The sequence below is a fragment of the Chelonia mydas genome, chromosome 14, assembly GCF_015237465.2.
Source record: "Chelonia mydas isolate rCheMyd1 chromosome 14, rCheMyd1.pri.v2, whole genome shotgun sequence".
In the NCBI taxonomy this organism is placed as follows: domain Eukaryota; kingdom Metazoa; phylum Chordata; order Testudines; family Cheloniidae; genus Chelonia; species Chelonia mydas.
In genome coordinates, this window is record NC_051254.2 from 2,910,229 (window position 1) to 2,931,813 (window position 21,585).

Sequence of the window (21,585 nt, forward strand, 5' to 3'; positions counted from 1 at the left end):
TCACAAAATACACCCCTGGCCGGGAGAAGGCCTGCCTCCAGGAACAGGGAAAGTGTATGAGCGGGGGATGTATTTCTATAGCTGATCATCACTGAACAGTTCTGAGGAAGCAGGACACGGAACGGAAGCATCTGAATGAAGGAGGGGGACATTTGGCCCACGAGAAGGGGAGACTGTTCAGGGCATGATAACTAAAGGTGTAAAGTTGAGCTAAATAAGAGAGCAGGAAGAAGCAGGTGTAGAGATGTCAGGAGGATTCTGTGAACTTGTGCAGAGCTTTGAAGATGGGGACCATGAGCTTGAGCTAGGTAAAGATGTGGGCTGGGATTTAGGTCTGAGCAGCAGGAAATAAGGAGCATCCTCTGTTTCTAATGGCTAATTCTTCCTCTCCTACTCTTAAGAGAGAGAACAACCTCGGCTCTGTACTGTACAACACTTTGTATAAGCCAGGTGTGCAAACTGCTATTTGAGCAGGGAACAAGCACTGCATAGGACCTCTATTTAGGGGGTGGTACAGCAAATTCTGGGGTTTCAATCCCAGCACCTCTCCTCGTTAAATTATTCTGTGTTCTGCAAGGAGAACAAGACTCCAGAATTGCTGCATATTAACAACTGCTCAGAACAGTCGTGCTTCCACAGAGCCAGATTTATACACGTGGTGCTGCGATCCTCATGCTGCCCCTATTAGCACACCACAGGCAGTTACAATTTCACTGGAAGCTGCAATACAGTGGATGGGGCTGAGGGTTCATCCACTCTCAATACCAAGTATCTGCAGCTAATCAGAAATACGGTGTCCTCAACCAAGCTGTGCAGTCGACTGGAAAAAATAAAGATGGCCCTTTGAAAAGTGACAGGGTCGATGGTGCAGGGCCAAGAGCAGCCTGCAGGAGGGTCTTACCTGCTGCTCAAAGAGAAGAGTGTTCAACGCCTGTCTGCACGGCAGAATCATCATCGGGAACCCAACAGCTACCGACATCATGAATCCCACACGAATCATCTCCGTCACCAGGTTGGAGGGGAAGTTCATGAGCACGTTCCCAGCGATGGCTTCAGTGTAGCTCACGTAACCAAAGAATCCCACCTGTGCAATGGGGAAAGGGAGGGAGTGCTGGTGGCGCACGTCTTTTCTGAACATCAGGAGTACGAGTCGGGGGCTCCCACTGGACCCATCCTTATGGCACCGGGGCAGCTTGTACGATACCTTGCTGACCGAACCAGGGAGGGCAGAGGGGAGCGACTGCAGGAGTGGCGTGTACTTGAAATTTTTCAGAAGAGAAGCAAAGCCCCACAGCTACTCAGACAAGTGGGACAGAGCAAAGCATGTCAATTAAAACAGGGCAATGCCCAGCTAAGAAGGGACCCTGGGGCAACTTCCTACAATGCAGATCTTCCAGTCAGCCCAGCCATGGTATCTTCTCTAATCAAGCTAGGTGGCTGGAAGAGCTTTCACCTAAGAGCCACTGACACTATGAGCAGGGTATGCATGGGTTTAACTGGGGGTGAGGTGATAATGGGAGCTGAGCAGCTGCCTTCCCAGCGCCTTATATTGGGCTGAGTTTGCTAGTGGGATTAAGCATTGCAGCTGAGATGGCTGCCGAGTCCCATGAACCTGAGCCCCTCAGTGAGGGAGGCTGTAATACAATCCCATGCAGCCGCCTAGCTCACATGGGAGGCTATTCTTGGGAATTATTAACTGGATTTTATTAACTGGAGTTTTATGAGGCATAACTTCCTTTATAACCTTCCAATTGCAACAGGCTGATAGGCAGCTCTCTCTAAAGACGGCAGCTCATTGGACAGCATCTCCACTTCCAGTTGCATGATTGGAAGATGGAGACCCAGCCACTACACACGGAAAAGAAGAGACTGAAGCCCCCACTCCAGCTCTGCTCAGTGGGACCTATTGTTCCAAAACCCTGACTCTCTGAACAACTCTGTGCATCCGCAGTGCGGCCCCTTCCATTTTATTTCACTTTCAGCAAAAGAACTCTTCATCCTCTAGAGCAGATAATGCCTGGCCCATCTCAGGACAGCGATGTTCACAACGGCTCCAAAGCTTATCCCAAAAATCACTTTTTTGGGAGGCAGGGGGAAAAGGGAGGAGAAAGGAAGGGTAGAGGCTTCTCACCGTAACATAGAAGGTGGTGACCACATTCAGAGAGGAGGCAAATATGGAGCTCATTATTTTAACGGACGGTTCATCCAGGCTATCATAGGTCGGCAAGACCTGGCTGCAGAAAAGCAGGTTAACATATTAAGCAATTTCAAGGAAACTTTCCAGAGAGCTGCAAAATCAAATGCATTTCCTAAGTTCTCTTGCTACAGCCCAGCAGAGAAAAATCTCCGACACCTTCCCCTCACAGAGCGTATACACACGGCTAGTCCACAATTTATATTGCTAATGCCAAGAGATTTCAGAACACTCACAATTGTAAGTGTTGTAAAAATATTCACTCTTCCCATCCCCCACCACCACGTGGAGTTAAATGTGTGATGTAAACATCTTGGTTCAAAAGTGTTGCAAAATGAATGACCGTTTGTTCCACTGAAACACCAGTGGCACGGGTCCAGGCAGCACATGGGAGATTATTGTTCTTGGAGCGCTCCGTGCTGATAATTAAAGCAACGCAGTGTTTACAGAATAAAAGCGGGAAGAGGGTTAGAGCATCACACTGTCTGAAAGAAAAGTTAAACAAACAGAACTAAATACAGGGCCTGTCATATTTCAGCACTGCTGCTAGAGCCCAGTTCCGAGAACGCTGGAAGCGCCAATTACACAGGACTGCGGGGTGTTTCTGTACTTGGAAAGCACGTGGTATCCACTTTTTCTGCATCATCAGGTACATATTTTAGCAACTCATTAATCTCTTGTTGCTCTAATCCAAGTGGCCACCTCCTGACGGTGTATTACTGAAGAGAGCAACTACTGAGAGAGCTGGGGGAGGCGGGGTCAGTGAGACGGGCAGGGAGTACCCCCAACTCCAGTGGGCATTAAAAGAAAGTGTGTGAAACAGAAGCCACGCTGGGAAAATCTTAAACCTTTTGTGCACCAAAATGTTCTGCCCAAAGGAAACTGGGCTGTCCCTTTAAACTGCAAATTGAGAAGCATGCAGGAGACCATATGTACAGCACTGTGACAATCATGTATTTATAGGGACCCAAGAGGTAAATTTTCTCACAGGGTCATGTAGGATTTAAAACTTCTTCACCGATCTTGAAATAAAAACCCTTAATATAGAAACTGCCAGACATCATGGACTCTGCTCTGAAATAGCAGCAGGCCCAGCGGGGGGTGGAGTGGAGCAGAGGCAGAGTGCGATGACACCCCTCTCTAGTCCAGGCTCACATTTTGTGGGCACAATAGCAATGCAGGAGAACATCATTGGGGAGGGGGGGGGGGGGCGCGGAAGGGCGCGGGGGGGAAGAAGTGCCACGTAAATTCTATGCAACCAATCCTCCTGTGGTCGAACAGCAGTGCCCATCTAGTCATCTTGGGTTTCTAGTCACAGCTGCAGAGTCCCTCAAATCCAGACCACATGCCCCCGTGCCTCCCTGCCAGTCAAAATCCCGTCTGGGTGGAGCAAGCATCTGACATACACACAGCAAGAAGCATGTCCTGGCACGCTTGGGTTTTATTTTTAAACCGGAACGGTTGTGCGGAAGGCCAATGAAAGACCAGAAGCCTTCTCCTGACAAATGCTGCGTATGCCATTAGTTTAGGCACCTTCACATCACTTGTGATCAAGTAAATGTAATGTCTCAGCTTGGATTTGAGAAAGATATTCACACCACATGCCCTTTACAGTTCTTGTATTCCTGAGATGAGAACAAAGAGAGAGGGCACAAGCAAGGCAAGTCTGAGCCGGAGCAAGAGAACCCTGGCTTCGTTTTAGTTCAGTTCTCCAGTTAAACAGTATTTGCATCCCCACTGTAAAGCCCACCTTGGGTACTATTTCTGGGTGCAGATGTTACACAGCAGTATTTCTAAGTTAGCCAGGGAAGCGCGTGAGCAAAGAGATACCACACAAGAGGGAGAGAATGAACGTAGGGTCAGTTTTTGCCTAGACTCAGGACCTTATCCTGAAAAATGAGTACCTGCAAGCTGCCACTGACCTCACTGCACTGGACCCTGAGCGCCACCCCAAACCGATAGCAGCCAATGGATCACCTTCTGATTTTGGTGTACTGGTGACATCAGTGGTGTTACACCAGTGTCACAGGGTGCAGGCCATATTAATCCTCAACCCTCCTGTGAGATACAATAAGCCCATTTTACAGATGGGGAAACTGAGGCACACAGGTTACGAGACTTGCCCAAGGTCACATAAGACTGTAGCAGAGCCAATATCAGAGCTCGGGGATTCCTGGTTCCCAGTCCCCCTGGTGAATCTGCTAGGCCACACTGCATAATGGTGGAAAGTAGGACACCTCTCTGAGCTCAGCAATGCTAATACACATTTCAAAGGGCAGGGGAAATGAATCTACAAGTACAATCATTGAGAATAGTGGTGCACTCTGCTTGTTATGTTGCATTTATGTGTCTTGAGGGAAGGAATCTGTTTTTTATGTTAGAATTATGTATTCTTCTAAAGGTGATTGGAAGGTTAGCAAAATTAAACACCCCTAGTCAGAGAATAACATGCCTGTGACATCACGTGGGCTGGAGAGAGCATGTTTTTCTGATGCCTGGGGGGGGGAAAATATAGGTTTTAGCTGTGGGTTTGGCTTGCCCTTTAAGTGGTATAACAGAATCTATATTTAGATAGATATATGCACACACTAGTCCAGACCATATAATTGCACTGGGTTTCCAACTCCCTGCAAATGTGCACTGGTTACAGAGAGGCTACCACAAGAAAAGGACAACTTTCTATTTAAAAAAAACCCTACCGTGGTAAGTAGGTAAAGCTGTAAAAGAACACAACTTCTGTCGCCAATTATAACGGAGACATTAAACAGCAAGACTGGAGCGTGTTCTGCTAGAAACAAAGCTGCCAAGAGAGACGATAAGTGGGAAATGATGATTTGGATCTCACATGTGGGTGTAAACGCAGCAGTATGAACAAATTTTATTTGTCACATTAATTTATTATTGGCATGCTGCGCGTTCGCTGGAACTACAGGGGGGAAGGGCCGGCTCTGCCAGTCTTCCTAACGCTGAAGGTCTTTTTGTGTCCACATTTGGATTTACACATCTATTTTGAGTTGGCTGATGCTTCAACCAGGCATGAATCACTCGCTCTTGTCATTTTGGTGGAGAAGGTAAAGCTGCTGGAATTATGGAAATAATCCGTCTACAGTACCATGCCTCTGTGCGCCCAAAAACCCAACCCTCATTAAAAGTGGTGGGCAACTGGAAGCAACAATCTGAAGTCAACAATTACGCAATTTTCTTTTAAATATTTTCAGCAACATTTGGTGAGGGTCAATAAGGCTGCCCATGGCGATTTTCCAGGGGGTGGGGGAGCTCTGATGGGGGTTAGGATGGAAACAACCAGGTCTCTTTTCCTGATAATAAACCATGATTTTCAAGCAATGGGTCAAATTCATAGTTGGTGTAACTCCAAGGAAGGCAGTGTAAGGCACACCAGGGATTCATCCGACCCAATGCATTTTATGAACAAGTAACTGCTCAAGCACAGTAACTCCTGGGTGTAACATAACTCCCTCCCACGTCAAGGTAACAAGAGAGTTACAACTGAACGAGATGCTGTACTTCAGTGGGCTGTAAAACATTGTGATTAAACTACAAGAGGGAGCCAGGCAGCAGCTATCCCATTCAGATCCTTGGGACCCTTTGCCCTCACAAAACTCACTCCACACCACAACTGCTAGAACGGCAGGTACTTACGACTGACAGGCAAAAGACATGCCGAAGATAGGAATGCAGCGAAAAATGCCCTCCCAGCGCGTGTAACTGACCCGCTTCAGCCACTGCCCACCAAAGAGGCCATGTTTGAAAGATGAGAGCACAATCTGTAGCCAAAGGAAAAAAAGAGGTTAAGAGCCAAACAGCAGAGATGCCAACCCAGACCTGAGGGGAGTGAGCACGCTGCCAGGAACATTGCCAAGGCAGCAGTGGAGGGCAGGAATAAGGCAGCTCTATCAGGAGGATGAAAAGGCTTTGAGTAACTTCCCCTGCAGCTCACAGCTGGATATCTGTTCCTCAGATTTCCCAGTCTCAGCCCCTCACCCTCAACACAGGTTAGTCAACCTTCCAGCTACTCTGATCTGTACGGGTCACCCCTGGCTGCCAAGCAGATAAAGGTATTTTAAAAGGCATATCCCATTCCCTGGTTGATGCCATCCTGCTAGCAGGCACCATGACCTCCCCCAACCCCACTCCCACCCACACACACCAGAGTTAGAACAGTTTGTGAGGGACACGCTCAGATAATCAGATTGCTCCTGAGCAGTCATTTGCTTGGGGCCACAGAAACTGGAAGTAGCAGACACAGGAGAATTTTACTTATGGATGACAGGCAACGGTGCACTCGGATGAGATAAGACACCTGCATACTGCCCAACCAAGCCCCCTTGACAATGCAAGCGCTCTGAAGACCAGGGCCAATGTCAAGGATGTAAGCAGAGGCCCCAGAGCTGGGTGACGAGAGCTATTCTCTCATGGACAAGGGAACTGATGGGCATTAAGTTGCACAGGAAACAGAAGGTAAATATAGCCGAATGCCCATTTATAATCTAGTCTGAACAGGTTTGACACTCCGAGAGATTCTGTCAGTGTTGCCAACTTTAATGACATTTGGTGCTTTTCTTAATGTCCCAGCTCCTGGCATCACGACTGTCGCGATCACAGCTTTCGTTTCGAGCCATCGCGCCTACAGAGAATAGCTTGCGGCAACCAAAGCGCATCCTAGGAGCTCAGAAACCAGGGGGCCAGACAAAAAGAACTCAGGATCTATTTCTTAAAGTCTGAGGCTGTTCTGGGGGCCTGACATGATTTTCAACGCTTGGAGCTAGCAGTACCACTGTCCATCCAGAGAATGAAAGTCTCCACTGCCCGTTAATGGAGTCATTTGGTGAGTTTCCCAGATTATAAGGCTTGAAGCAACACTGTGATCATCCTGTCTGACCTCCTGTATAAGACACACCACAGAACCTCCCGCAAACAGTCCCTGGAGCAGATCTTTCAGGAAAACATCCCATCTTGACCTAAAAATTACAAGTGATGGAGAATCCACCATAGACCTTGGTAAGCTATTCCAGTGGTTAGTTACCCTCAATGTTAAAAACACTTTGCCTTATTTCCGGTCTGAATTTGTCTCGCTCAATTTCCGGCCACTGGACCTTGCTACACCTTTGCCTGCTAGACTGAAAAGAGTCAGTTTTTTGTTCCCCATCTAGGTGCGCATGGACTGGAATCAAGTCACCCCTTAACCTTCTCTTTGTTAAGCTAAATAGATGGAGCTCCTTGAGTTTATCATTATAAAGCATATTTTTCCAATGCTCCAATCATTCTCGTAGCTCTTCTCTGAGCCTTCTTCCATATATCAACATCCTCCTCTCGGCCGAGTACAATTTAGTAAGCTACGGAAACTCATCGGTGCCTCCTACTTAACCAAATTGGCTGGTACCAGTTTCCTCCACATGAAGCTTTTTCATAAGGCCTAAAAACAAATATTTTTCCTGCACCACCTCTGTGTTCATGAGGTCTTCACTGCATAAGCAATTTAAAGTGCTACCATTTAGGAAGAAAAACGCTTATTGGCTCAATGACATTTACCACCGATACAAAAATTGCAAGCAGTGTAAAAACTCGAGTCCTTAAAAATAATCATTTTTCTCCCTAAAGATCAAGGTTTTATGAGTTTTAAGGAAAAAAGCTATTACATTACAGAATTCATTTTGCAGCCGTGTATGTCTTCCCCCATCTCCTGTCCCTAAATGTAATCAGAAATTCAGAATGCTATAAGCTGCACAGTACTCGTAAGCACACAGTGAAATGCAGGCCACAATCTGGTTAAGCTGCCACAATGTATTGACTTCACTGTGATTGACAGATATGCTAGCCAATTCCTATATAATATGGCTGTATATTCTTATTTCCATGAGGACAGGCATGTGGGCATCAGAGCAACAATTATCCCATGTGGAGTCAGCAATATTTAACAGAAAAGAGTACTGTATTTCAGACTTGGATCCCGAACCTGGATGCTCTTCCCAGTGGGCAACCCCTGTGACCACGAAGACCCTCACTGGGCTGCTGTGCCGGGGTCCCTCCCACATGGAAGAGCTGGCAGGATCAGGATCTCTTTCAGATGAATTAAGCACCATCTCTCTCCCCACGAAACAGTCTTCCAGCCATTGATACTCACCACAAACATAAACACAGTGTAAAAGATCAGCGCCATAGCACTGAATGACTGTATGGAAGCCATCATGTTCCTCTGGAGACTCAACGGAAGGACGATGCACAGGGAGACAGCAAACAGCAAGATAATCCGGAAGCTGCCGGTTACCTAAAAAAGGACCAGCATAAGGAACAGAAGTACAGAGCATGCAGAGATCTCCCAGTTTTATTAACTGGAACTCATGGACCCATATCGACAAAAATAGCGTATTGTCCCCAAGAAGGAGACACAAAGCAAACAGCAGAGACTAGGAATCTGAGGTTACATGCTCCTGACCTTAAGAAAAGCTTTGGCGATAGAGAGCGTGCTATTTCCTCAGCAAGGTCTGTGATTAACCTAGGCAGTCACTGGGTGCCACTGTTGCTCAATATAGCACATGACAGACGCACTCGAAAGCAGATTTGTTGGGGGTTTAAACAATAATCCAAACACAGACTATTTGAATATTTTGTATGCACTTCGAGCAACTAAATGAAAATTAACCTTGCGTCAAAAAAAAAAAAAAAAAAAGGGGAGGGGGGGAAGCATAGAAATGGAAGTCTTGAAAATTCTGATCCAGAAAATTAATCAGAAACTCATATTGGTATTTATTATAGCAGAACACTCTGAAATGCCTGGAAATATTTAATAACTAATTTGGCTGCAGCCACAATGCATCTTTTTAACTTCACAGTTCCTTAATCAAAGCTTAACAGCATCAGGCTGGAGCAGATAACAGCCATGCCAAGATCCTTCGACATGTCCATTTCACTTCCCCAGCCTGCCCCATCCCAGCTCCAAAAGCTGCAGATTATTCCTTTGGAGAACTATGTGCCAGGGAAGAGAGTGCTTCTCCCATCAGAGACAGGGAGAGGCACTCTCAGAAACAGTCTCACCATAAAGTGGGGCGGGGGAGGAGTCACTGGGTGTATTTTAATTTGAAGAGGTGAAGAGATCAGTGGGTGGCTGAGGTATCCCAATCCTTCCTCTTCACACCCCAAAGAACTATAGTTTGGGAGCAGGAGGAGCACTCTGAACTAGAATGGTAAATGGGAATGAGGATTTGGGCAGAAGAATTATGCCTCACTGCTTTTTAGTTTCTGGCTGAGCAAAGGAAGAGGGACAGAACGTACCAACTCGTGCAGAAAATTTACTTGGGATTTGCAGCAGGCCATGTATTTCATGACAGAGACATATTTTAAAAGAATTATTTTGTTGCACATGGTGTTTCCTATGTCAGGAGTTGTAAGCATCCCACTGTCTGACACGCATCAGAACTCCCAGGTGTTGACATGGCAAGGTGCTCTCATGTTCTAGTGCATGACACTTGCCGTTAAGCTTTAAAATGGGAGAATAGTAAGTTTCCTGGCTGTACCTTGATGATGATATTAAGGTGGGTTGCTCTCTGCAGCATCATAACACGCATTGCTTGATGTACTTATCCAACAATCACAGCATTGTCTCTTTAAACTGTTGGACAAGTACAAGTGATCGTAAGTTTACCTGTAGTCCAAGCAACCGGGCGAAGAAGTTTGATCCCAAGTCACCAATCACAACATAGAAAGCAATGCAGGTTCCCAACATCAGCCCAATCATGCTGGAAAGAAACACACACAAATGAAAAGCTTGAAATCTAAATTCCACTCTGGAGCAGAGAACTCCCTTGGAATGGAGCATTTACCACATACCTGCAAGTAATAATGGCTGTATTCCTAGAGGATTAGCATTTTGCAACCCTCACCATGGCTACGTCTACACTGGACTCCTCTTTGGAAAACTTCTCACTGTCACTACCAAAAGTGAAGCTGCACTGGTGGCAGCATTAGTGTAGACCGGACACTGCTGTTTTAACCACTGAATTGTCTGTCCCCAGCTCAGAGGGATCTGGGGGGCACAGTGCTTAAAATGCCAGTGGCTACTGATTCTTCACCTGCACCACAGCTCCCATTGCTGATACAACTGATAGCAAATTCAGGCCTACCGAGTGGAGTGAAAGTCCGTTGGAACAGTCTGGGATTCTACTATAAGCAGTTTCAGTACAAGGGCTTGTCTACAGTTGGACACGCAGGAAAGCTAAGCCGAATTAGTTAAAGATGTAAATTTAAAGTGGAGTAGTTAAGTGAATTAAGCTAAACCAAACTAAGGTCTGGTTTACACTTAAAACTTAGATTGATATAGCTACGGTACACCCCGGAGCACAGTAACTATGCCAACCTAACTCCTGGTGTAGATGCAGCAAGGTCCACAGAAGAATGTTTCTAACCACCATCGCTCAGGGACCTTAGGCAGTGTTCCTACAGCAATGGAAAAACCCCTTCTGTCACTGCGGCTGCGTCTCCACTACAGGGTTATGCCAGCATAACTACAAAGCCAAAGCTACATGCTACAGTCCTCATAGTATAAGCATAGTCTAAAGTCACTTTCCTTCTGAATGAGAGCATCCACATAGGGGTTTCATATGTTTTAACTAATGCACTTTAACTTGACACCTTTAGTTAATTCAGCTTGGCTTTCCTGAAGGTCTCCATGTAGACAAACCCTACGTTTCGCAAGCCTGTTGCACATCTCTGTGCCCTGCTCAGTGCTGAGAAAACGGCTGGCACTCACTAATAATAAAGAACAACAACGCGGGTTCACCTCTTTCTAGAGACACATGCTACAGCCCTGATCCTGCCACCATATAATCGGTAGTAGTGTTAGTGCAGTGCCTTGTGCTGAGGGGCCCTAGTCGTGGGTCAGGACTCCGTTGTGCTAGGCACTGTACAAACACAAAACAAAAAGCTAGTCCCTGCCCCAAGGAGTTTACCGTATCCAGGCATGCAGAGCCCATCCCTGAGTGGAACCCCAATGGGACTACATACAGAGGGACAGGTCCACCCACATGAATGCCATCCCAGGATCAGGGCGTGTATTTTTCTTATTCCTCCCCCCCCTTTTACAAGCCTGAAAATAAATTCTTTCCCCATCAGTTTTGTCCTTTTCCACTTGACAAACAATGGGATTTCTAGTGCAGCCGAAGCCAACAAAGCTCCATCCAGTTTACTTCCTCCTGTGTGCAAAGTCTTTGCAGAATCGCCAAGGACCCGCAGAGTTCTGCTAACAGCATGTGAGTTAGTTTAACTGCTGTTGGGAGCCAAGGATGGGAGCTCACTTTGGGAGTGTCCCTTGAAGAGGACAACTATGCATTTCTTAAACATTGATCACAGCAGTAAGGGTACAGGCAGGTATTCGGAGTCCAAAACTAGCCCACTCCGCAATCAGCAGCAATGGACTGTACTTGAAATCTATACTGCAGCACAGGGGTTTGCAGATTTTAATGAGGACACTGTCTCAGGAACCACTTCCCGCTCCCATTCACGGTTGCATGGACCACTTCACCTCCCATTTCTGATCATATAATACCCCTGTGGTAACTACGGCAACTTGTTGCATGGAAAGTAACATTAGAAAAGTACTGTGTGTGTTTTTAGCTGTCTTACAGGGAATAAGGAGGAGGGCCAGAACCATGGCATCAGCCAGACCTCCAAAGATCACCGTGCAAGACCCTCTGCTCTACAGAATGGGCTGCATTGCCACCCCTCGCCTGGAACAGTGACGTAAGGCCAACCAGACTGTTCCATCTCTACTATGTGTCCTTTGCAGCTTCGCAAATAGCATTTTTAAAAACAGAAATGTTATAGTTACAAGAGTCAGAGATCTTGGCCTGTGCTGTCATTAAATGAAATCAGGATTCCAGCCCACTGTCCCCAACAGATACTGTTCCTATTAATTTGCATCAAAAAGAGCTTTACTAAGGCAGCACTCCTACAATGAAAAAAGAAAAGGAGGACTTGTGGCACCTTAGAGACTAACAAATTTGAATTTATTTAAATTTGTTAGTCTCTAAGGTGCCACAAAAGCACTCCTTTTCTTTTTGCGGATACAGACTAACACGGCTGCTACTCTGACTCCTACAATGCATTCTAATGCATCAAGGAGAATTAAAGCAGATCAGTGTTACTCCTAGTCTACCAAGGGGGAAACTGAGGCACAAGGCAGGCTAATGGGCAGATTGTCAGAGGTACTAAATGCACCCAACTTCTGTGATTTCAGTGCTATGCTCATCACCTCTGTAAATCACACCCTAAGTGATTTGACCAAGGGTTCATAATAAGTGTAGCAGAACAGGGAACGAAACCCAGGTCTCATGAATCCCAGTCCCTCACTAACTACTAGACAACATTGCCTCTCCCTTCAGAAACAAAGGAATGCACCAACCCAACTGTCTGAATGAATGTCTTACAAAGCAGACAATGGAAGTGACAGCAGTTTAGCTCACAATCAGCCCAAATTCTAGGTGTCAAGGGTGCCTTTCACAAGAAGAGAAGGCAGGGGGGTAAGAAATAAAGACATGGTGAGGCAATTGCCCTGTAGGGGGTTGGAAAAAATCCTTTTATTAACAGAAATAAACTAATTAAAATTATTTAGATTTGAAATAAATAGCTCTTTACCTGGTCTCCACCAGCATTTTCCCAGCTTTTCCATAGGCATGAAATGCTAGCAAAGGAGAAAAAACACCACTGTGAGCCAAGGGAGGGTGCAGCCTGTGACACATACATCGGTTAGAAATTAACAATAATCGCCATGAAGGGCAATTTGACAGGAATCTGCAAGTTGTGCATTTGGGGGCCGGTTTCTGCTACCCACCCTCCCATCTTCTTTTTTCGGACATGCCATCTGAATATCAAAACCCACATAAGACAAGAACAAAGATGAGGGAAAGCTACAAAGCAGGTTCTTTTTTTACTCTGTTGAGAAAAAAAGCAGCGCTAAGTAGCAGTTACACATGGCAACCATTAGAAGAAGAAAGTCAGCGTGGAGGAGAAAATATGCATGTGTAAGATGTTGTGTGACAAAAAGTTACTACAGTGCAAAATTTCAGGCAAGTTCCCATTTTTATTTTTTCCTTCCCATTGTAACTGAACCGCCTGATGTTGCTGGATGGGAGATCTGAAATGGTGCCCAGAATGTTCAATTCCATTCCCAGAATACCCAGCATTCACAACCCACACCACAAGGGATTTTGCCAAGAGACTTTTTTTCCCCCATACTTTGGCCGTAGCTTGTAGCGGAAAATGATCAGTATCCTTTCACTGACTGTGTTTTCTGAAAAGAAAGAGCCAGGAAAGCTCTGCTTATACTTTTGGAGACGACACCTTACTGGGGGATAGGGACAATTAAGACCTCCAGTTCGAACACAGATCACATTGTTTTTGCATTAGTCCTGGGTAACTAACTCTAGCAGAATCAAGCAAAGAACTGCCTGTTTTTCCCCACTGAGCTTCTCTAGCGGTGGCTGTACAGTCTACGTGCCTGAAGGTAGCCAAGAAATAGTTTGTTCATCTCTGGAAGTGCCTTCTATGACCTTCAATGTTATCGCACATCCCATATTTCCTTGGAACCTCCCTAGTCTGAAAATGAAGGAAATCAACTGGCCACCTCTATAATGGGAAGGAAAGTGTGTGGGAAGACACCACTAGAATAATAAGTTGAAGCTCTCGTCCTGCTGAGTAACTCAGAAGGCAGCCAATGGCATGGTAAAGAGTAGGGTGAAATCCAGTCTTTGTTAGATTTCTGGGGCTCCTGGGCACCACCTGTCCGTGCAGAGAGGTTGCAATATTAAAAAGGAACGAGCAAGCAATACCTCTGGATTTTGTCTTCTCTTTGCATGAAGCAGCTGTTGAGTGGGACAGTTAAGTTGTATGTACCTGAGGACTGGGCACGCAGGAAGACGAGCAACCAGGAAAAGAAAAATCACCTTCCTGGAGATGATTTGTGAAATGACCTGATCTCCACAAAGGATAGCTGCTGTTGCATCACTCCAATAACCCTCTTTTTTACATCACGGAGAAGCGCAGGCACCCCTGGGCAATGACGATGGGCACTGGTGACAGTCTAGGTGTGGGATTTTATAAAATGATCAGTGTCCTTGGCTCCTCTGAAATAATGTTTTAATGAGAATGAGTCTTCAGACATGTTATGCCAGATGTCCCCACCTGGGGCTGCTGTGAAAATTGGATCTTTTATCTTCTCAAAGAGGAGATGGACTGTGCAAAATTACTCAGCCAAACCACTCCAGAAATCTCACCAGCTGAGCACAGCTGGATTTGGTCAGTATTTGGAGAGGCTCTTCCACAATAAACCCCAAGGATGCTGCACAGTGGCCTTGGTGATTCAGCACATGGCACTCGTCTCAATGTCATGCGCCACGTCCTGCTGCTAGCAGACAAGGTGTGGGTCCGGAGTGCCAGCAGTCTTTAAAGATCCCACAGTACTTCTGGCAGCAGCAAGGAGCTGCTTTAACTCTTGTCCTGGTCAAACTCTAGCTGCGGTAATTCCATCCCACTTCCTGAATTCCCACTGCAGACTCCCTCGGATACAATATTCACGTCTCAAGATCCTCACGTGTTGTACAACGCTGCTGTGCACTGACAGCTGCTCAATGAGAGCGAAGGGGGACATATCTGTAAAAGCCAGAATACATATCTTCTCTCCGTTGGGAATTGCTGCATAAATTAAGGTGTTTATCCTAGACTGCCATGACCCTGGCTCTTTTGTTACTGCATCTAGTGATCTGAATGTTCTTCCGGAAGGGACTAGCTGGCTGAAGTTAATTTGCAAAACTTTCCTGCATCTTTCAGAGCTGCCAAAGCCTCCCACAGAATCAGCCGCAGGGGCTGCCAGGATCTCTCGCAGATGTACAACGTACAAGCAAACGGTGACAAAGACTGTCTGTGTATAGCCGCTCAACCTTGATGCATTAGGATGCATTGTAGGAGTGCTGCTTTCATTCGCGCTGAGGACGTCTTTCCTCTCAGCGCTGTCCCTCCTCTGGCTGCTTGTGGTGGCACCTCTCCCAGGGCAAAGATGGGGAGGAAGGGAAGGCGCTTCTCTCAGTGCCAGCATTTGTGTGACAGGAGGTGCCAGGAAGTTTGGAAGCATAACTGGCCCTCTGTGTCTTTGAGCTCCTTGGCTTTGGAAAGTGCAGAGGATCTCGTCTTCCTGGGAGACCCTCCAAGGTGAAGGGGGACTCTATGGATTTCAACAAGAGAGAAGCAGCACACAAAGGCTTACTGTAATGAGGAAGGGGGTGGAAGAGGCGCTACGGGCAGCTGGTACTGGGGACGCTGGGCCGTGTGAGACTCCACCTGAAGGCTCAGCTATAACTGAGCCATCTTTTCAGTACCAGAGGAACCACCTTTGAGACCACAAGAGTTTTCTCATCTTTTCTGCTTTTGGTCGATACATTTTGGCAGAAGCTGCTCTGTGCAGCTAAATGATGGGTCTCAGTCATTTAATGAACTGAGGGGACCCATCTGTCAACAGCACGGACACTGAGCAGACTGTTTATTGCTTTCAAATCTTTTGTAGACAGCGAGAGCAGCCAATTCTCTCCACTGACTCCCAAGAGAAGTTACACTGAAGGCAACTAGGCAGTTGGGGACACAAAGGATGGGCTTAAGGTCACAGGAAGGCAGAGGAAGGGACTTGCAGCTATGAGACTCTTCCATCTCCGTCACCCGCAGGAAGAAATCCCACCACAGCAAAGGTGAAGACTGAAAAAGCACAGGGAAGGATTTCTAACCCCTGGTGCAGCAGCTCAAATAGGCCCCATGAGGGGCTATTCCGCCTGGATCTCCATGGTTTCCCAGGAAGAGAATGCTTTCAATCAGCAACTCTTAATTGTATGTGTTGATCAAGAGGATTCAAACTCCTGAGGCCAGACCCAAACATCTCCTCCCCCCAATATCCTTGGGAATCAGAGAAGAGGTCATAAATAGATGCCAAGACTGGTGCCAATGCCAAGTAGACAAACTATAAGGAAGAGGGATGGTGAACTCTGCCAAAAACCCACACATGAATCTTGTTCATGTTTTCATTTTCTCGGCCACTTGGAACTTTGTGCACAGTTTCCTCTCACCTCCCCCTTGCTCTGCCATAAGCACTCAGACAGTTGAGATCCAGGAAGCCTGTGCTCTATGCCAGGCACTCAACTGGCAGAACCCAATGTCCTCGGCAGCACACTGGGTGGGGAAGCTAGTGGGTTTCATACAGAGACCTATAATTTACAGCAGACACTCACTACGCCAGCTCCTGAGACCTTGTGTTTTGATCGTTCAGCACCGCAGCGCCTCCTCCTGCACTGCCGAGTCAAAACAACTCTGTGCCTATTAACTTCACAATCAAAGGCAGAATTAAACACTCAGATTACTCTGGTGACAAGAAGCAGGAGGAAGGGATAAACAAGGAAGGCAAAACACAGTAAAAACTATGCCAAAAACAACGTTAATAATTCAGCACTATTAGTATGAAAGTTGTAAATGTAAAGGTCAGAGTAAAACTGCGGTTTAAAAAAAAAGCGAAGCCCCCGAGCTGAAGATCCTCACCAAGTCCTGCATAAGTCCTGCGCTTGCTAAGAGTGGCCGATTTCACCAGGAACATACAGGACTGATGAGTCATCCAGGAACAGAAAATCAGCAGCACAGCTCCCAGGACAATGCCACACTGCACGGGAAGAAAAAAATAAAAGCACAAGATGGAAAGCAAGCCACTTCTCCTGGTGCAACTGTTACTTCACACATTCTTACTGCTCTCCCAGATCACCTACAGGCTCCCTTGCACACTTCCAGCCCCATTTTAGCCTATTAAGGGAGTTCCCCTGCCTTCAACTACAGCCAGCAGAAATGTGACGTATTAGTTCAATTTCACTCACTTGCTCTAGTTTGAGGCAGAGTCACAGAGCAGCCACCTGGTTCCTAAATGGCTCAGCTGCAACACTTTTGCCTGGAAAAGTGAAACCTGAGCAATTTATGAAACAGAACTTTCAAGCCATAACACTGTTTGCATCCTGCCATCCAGTCAGTTTCAGGGCACATTAAAGCAGCGTTCTCTACAGTTCATAACAGAATCATGGAAAGCGGGTAGTTATTCTGTAGATCCAGAAGTTAAAAATCTGTCATAAGACCTATCCGTAAGCACCAGGGGCTGTTCAAGACCTTTACAGCACAAATTATGCGCTAGCTATCTACCCTCCCAGCATTGTTTGGCTCGCCTGTTTGCAGATAACAGTGTTAATCATTGAACATTTAGGAAAACAAGAAGTGACTTTAAACAGGCATGAGTGGTGTCAAATCTCACTGCGGCTACAAACTAGTCTATTTTTTTCAAAGTAGGTGCATCACTGGGGCTCCTGGCAGCCCGTGAACAGGAAAAGCAAGGGCTCATCTCTTTGCATATAGAGCCTATGGCTTGGTGTGCAACGCCTTAAACCCAGCCAGCTTGACAGGCTGCACAGCACTGGTAAGCTGTAGACGTCCCGATTTTTTATTCGCACTTGGGGAGAAGCCACTGTGTGAAGACCTTGTTCCAAAGGAGAATGTGAGTCGGGCAAATGAGAAGATCAATCCCAGTCAGTGGCTGGACCATCCCCTCACTCTGCAAGTGAACTGTATAATGGTCACAACTTCCTGTCACCAGTGGTTTAAACTAGTAAAGAGAAGGTTGAACTACCAGTGCATGTGCACACACCTACACTGAGTAAACAGTGACCGGCTGCAACTCTCAGCATATCTCTCCCCTCCCTCCGGTTGTGTTACTTGTTATACCACATGTAAAATCAGATGAAGCTCTTTGCGGTGTGTCTCTCATCAACAGCAGATGGTCCAGTAAAAGCTATTCCCTCCCTTACCGTCTCTCTCTCAATAGCCTGGGACTGACGTGGCTGCAACAACACTGCATAAGATTTTTTGGGGCAGGGACCACGCCTTTCTGCCTGTACTGAAAGGTGCCCAGCACACTTGTGGGTATTCTTAAAGTTAGTGATAATGTACATCAATTTTTCTACATCTCAAAGGCAAGTAGATACAACAGAATCTATTCCCAGAAAGGAAAAAGCTGAAAACGTAAACTGTATGAAGTTTCTCTGACTCCTCCCACTACCAGTGTTGTGCTTTTCTCACACTACCTGCAAACTAGAACAGCAGCCAGACAAAGGTACATCAGATGTCATCTTCTCTAGGAAGTCACTGCTGACAGCCCACTCCTTTGACAAAATCTGCCAGCAACAATGGCCTCCTGCCAACCTTTATTAACAGTGCTGTACCCCTTCGCACCCAGCTAGTAATACTTTGCTCTTCAAGGCCTTATCTACACTGGCAATATTGGGAAACCTCCTGCCATTGCATTGCACTCTGGTGTTACCAGCAGTGAGCACCCTAGTAGAGACTGGCTGGTGAAATCCTAACCACAAGTTATCTGTACCTGCTCTTAGGTAACATAGTGGTAAGTGGTCAGCAGCAGTGCTCCTGCTGTAGCTACATAGAGCTGCACCTAGTGCTGGTGCAATGGCAGGCAATTTCCCCAAATGTATTCGCACTGACACACTCTTACACTGCCTTTCACCCAAAGACCTCCGTGCTTTTTACACCCTTCAGTGACTCAGTCTTCACAACCCCCATTAAGTATTACCTCTCTCTTAAAGGCAAGGAAACTGAGGCACTGAGAGACAAAGTGACACGCATCAAATCCATGGCAGAGCTGAGGCCTGAATGCAGCAGTTCCGGTTCCCTGCTGTAACCACTAGATCTGTTTCTCCTCTGCCGGGCAGAGAAATGTTTTCCACGTTGCATGTTCCACCCAAATGCCACGTGTAGGCTTCTGGCGCCCCCCCCCCCAGCCTGCACTCACCTGTTGGAAGCAGAAGGGCATGGTGAGCACGCTCACCCCCACGATGCTATTCACAATGTTCATGATCAGGCCCCAGGTGGACCCTGCAGCTGCAGAGGACGCCATGGCGAGTGGGGCTGGGAGCCCCAGCAGGACGATGAACCTGGACCACCCGGGGTGGGAGGGACCGGGGAACCCCGCGGGAGGGGAAAGGAGGCGTGAGGATGGGCTCCCCGAGAGAGGGTGGGACTGCTCCGGGGTGGGGAGGCCTGAGATGGGGGAGAGTCACGGCAAGCGATGGGGGGGGCAGATCCCGGGGGGGGGCAGATCCAGAGGGCAGCGCTCTGCCCCCCAGCGAGGGCGGGGGCCCCGGGTTCAGGCGGGGGGCGGAGTCTCGCGGGGCCCGCCTCCCCCCGCGGTTCGGCCCATGCTCCCCGGGCAGGCAGATCGGCGCCCTCCGCGCGGGCCGCTCTCTGCACTGCAGCGCCGAGCCCGGCCCCGCCGCCCGCCACTTCCGGGTTCTGCTCCGCTGGCGCTTCCGGGAAGCGCGGGGCCGCACCAGCGAGACGGGAGGAGAGAGCGGGCCCCGCGCAGGCCTGGCGTGCGCCGCTCCTGCCGGCGTGGAGGACCCGCCCGGCGCTCCCTGGGCCCGTGCTGGGCGGGGCCCCTGGCGGAGCGGTATCGCCATGACAACGCTGGTTGCTGGTGACGTGTCACCATATCGCCCTGTGAGGGCGTCACGTCGCCGCGACAACACGGGGTGTGACGTGTGCCATGATGTCACTATGACGTGTGACATCATACCACTGCATGGAACCCGACCGTTGCAGCCCAGCCAGGCCATTCCGTCGTTCCCCTTGCCAGCGGCCCGGGCACGGTGCCCCGGGTCAGGCTGTTACGCCTGGTCTTGCAGCGCACGTCCTTGCATCGTGGCCTCGGCGTGATGTCATCCTGCTGCATCAAAACGTGCAAACTTTGCCTTGTCGCTCCAGTGTATCCAGAGCCATCCGAATTTTGTCCCACTGTGACCTAATGCGACCACATCCCCCCAGAAGCCGCCACCACCACCTCACCTTGTGATGAAATGTCATCTGCTTGTCACCAAATCATCAGCATCTCAGGCCACACGGCTGCCCCCGTGCTGATGTCCTGTGAGCTCCGAAAGTCGTTTCAAGATCCATTACTGGACACGGGGTCACCCATTAAAACCAGGGCGAATCTAGAAAATGCGGGCCACTGGATAACTCTGCCCTTTGTCACGCTTTTCTGCTCTGGGTCAGTTCCTCTGAACACTAAATGCAGAATAACTTCCTGGGTTCGCCAGTAGGCGGAATGATTGCGGCATGGGATGGGATGCGCTCTGCAGGACGTTATGGTTTCCCAAGGCAATGCTGGGGCGGATTAACTGAGCCTGCTGCTAAGAGAGCTAAAGAATGCACCCAGTCCATGCGCTCAGTTCCCATGAAGTGAGCTGTAGCTCGCAAAAGCTCATGCTCAAATAAATTGGTTAGTCTCTAAGGTGCCACAAGTCCTCCTTTTCTTTTTATAAAATGACCGTGGCTTCACACCTCAGTGGGCAGTGATACCACGTGCATGTGTCCAAGCCCCCACTTCTGGCTGCCTCCTTTGTTTCTTTCACGTGGTTGGGCTGTCATGACTGCAACGCTCATGTGGGTGCCTGCCCTCTACTAGATGCAACCAGAACTGCTCAGCTGTGTTTCACGGGCCTTCTACTGCCGCACAAATTCCCCTGGAGAGTAAGTGCTAGGAGCCGCAAGACCTGAGTTTTGCCCCCACTGCCTCTGCAAAGTTTGACTGGACATGGAATGCAGCATAGTGGCAACCCGGATCTCCTAGATGGGCATGGATGGTATATGCCTGAAGCAGCCTCCTAGCTGATATCTGCCACCAGCCACGCTCCTTCCTGCTCCTCTTTCAACAGACTCCTGCAAACCCTCCTGTTGCACACAGCATTCCAGCTACAATCACCACAGAATCCCTGGACGTTTATCTGTACTGTACCTGGCCATACTGTTGTATATGGTATGGCAATCCGTCATGCCTTAGCTCTTTGGGGTAAAGAATCTGTTCTTTGTTTGGTCCGGTCTACCTCTGATAAAGTACTGCATACATTTATGGTGCTACATAAATCATAAGGACAGTGTAGCACTGGGGACTAGAGCTCAGTAATTTTAGCTACAAAGCTACAGGCCTCTCCTGCTTGATTGAAGGGCAATTGTTTAAGCTAACAATCTCTCTCTCTCTATATATATGTTACAGATGCATATGAATGGGAGTTTTGCACAGTGCAATAAAGCGAGTTTGCAATGGTGTGGCTCCAAGAGGTCCTAATCCTTTTTTGTTTTACTCAGTTACACCTCACATAAAAGTACATCAGGGACTAAACTTCTCTTTCATGACTGGTCTCAGCCCACAAAGAGATATTTATGGAAAGTTTTGTAAAAAAACTTGCCAACACTTTACCTGGGAGATGTTGGGAGAAGTGTTCTATGGGTGCTAAGAAAAAATT

The 21,585-nt window shown here is 47.7% G+C and overlaps 1 protein-coding gene across 5 annotated transcripts in view; it reads right to left on the bottom strand.

Moving 5' to 3' along the window:
* SLC38A10 (solute carrier family 38 member 10) overlaps window positions 1-19,695 on the bottom strand; it is a 49,092-nt gene extending 29,397 nt beyond the window's left edge. For 2 of the 5 annotated variants that reach the window (XM_037914660.2, XM_043528574.1), the window contains exons 1-8: window positions 19,077-19,595; window positions 16,778-16,895; window positions 12,842-12,887; window positions 9,855-9,948; window positions 8,337-8,480; window positions 5,855-5,979; window positions 2,132-2,234; window positions 902-1,084 (exon numbers count right to left, since the gene is read on the bottom strand). In XM_037914660.2, the coding sequence (XP_037770588.1) occupies window positions 902-1,084; window positions 2,132-2,234; window positions 5,855-5,979; window positions 8,337-8,480; window positions 9,855-9,948; window positions 12,842-12,887; window positions 16,778-16,895; window positions 19,077-19,181 (918 nt within the window). In that variant the 5' untranslated portion in view covers window positions 19,182-19,595. Of the gene's footprint in view, window positions 1-901; window positions 1,085-2,131; window positions 2,235-5,854; window positions 5,980-8,336; window positions 8,481-9,854; window positions 9,949-12,841; window positions 12,888-16,777; window positions 16,896-19,076 lie in introns of those variants that run through there. The other 3 variants (XM_027818417.3, XM_043528575.1, XM_037914661.2) reach the window with 3 other exon arrangements.
* Between the last annotated feature and the right edge of the window lie 1,890 nt (window positions 19,696-21,585).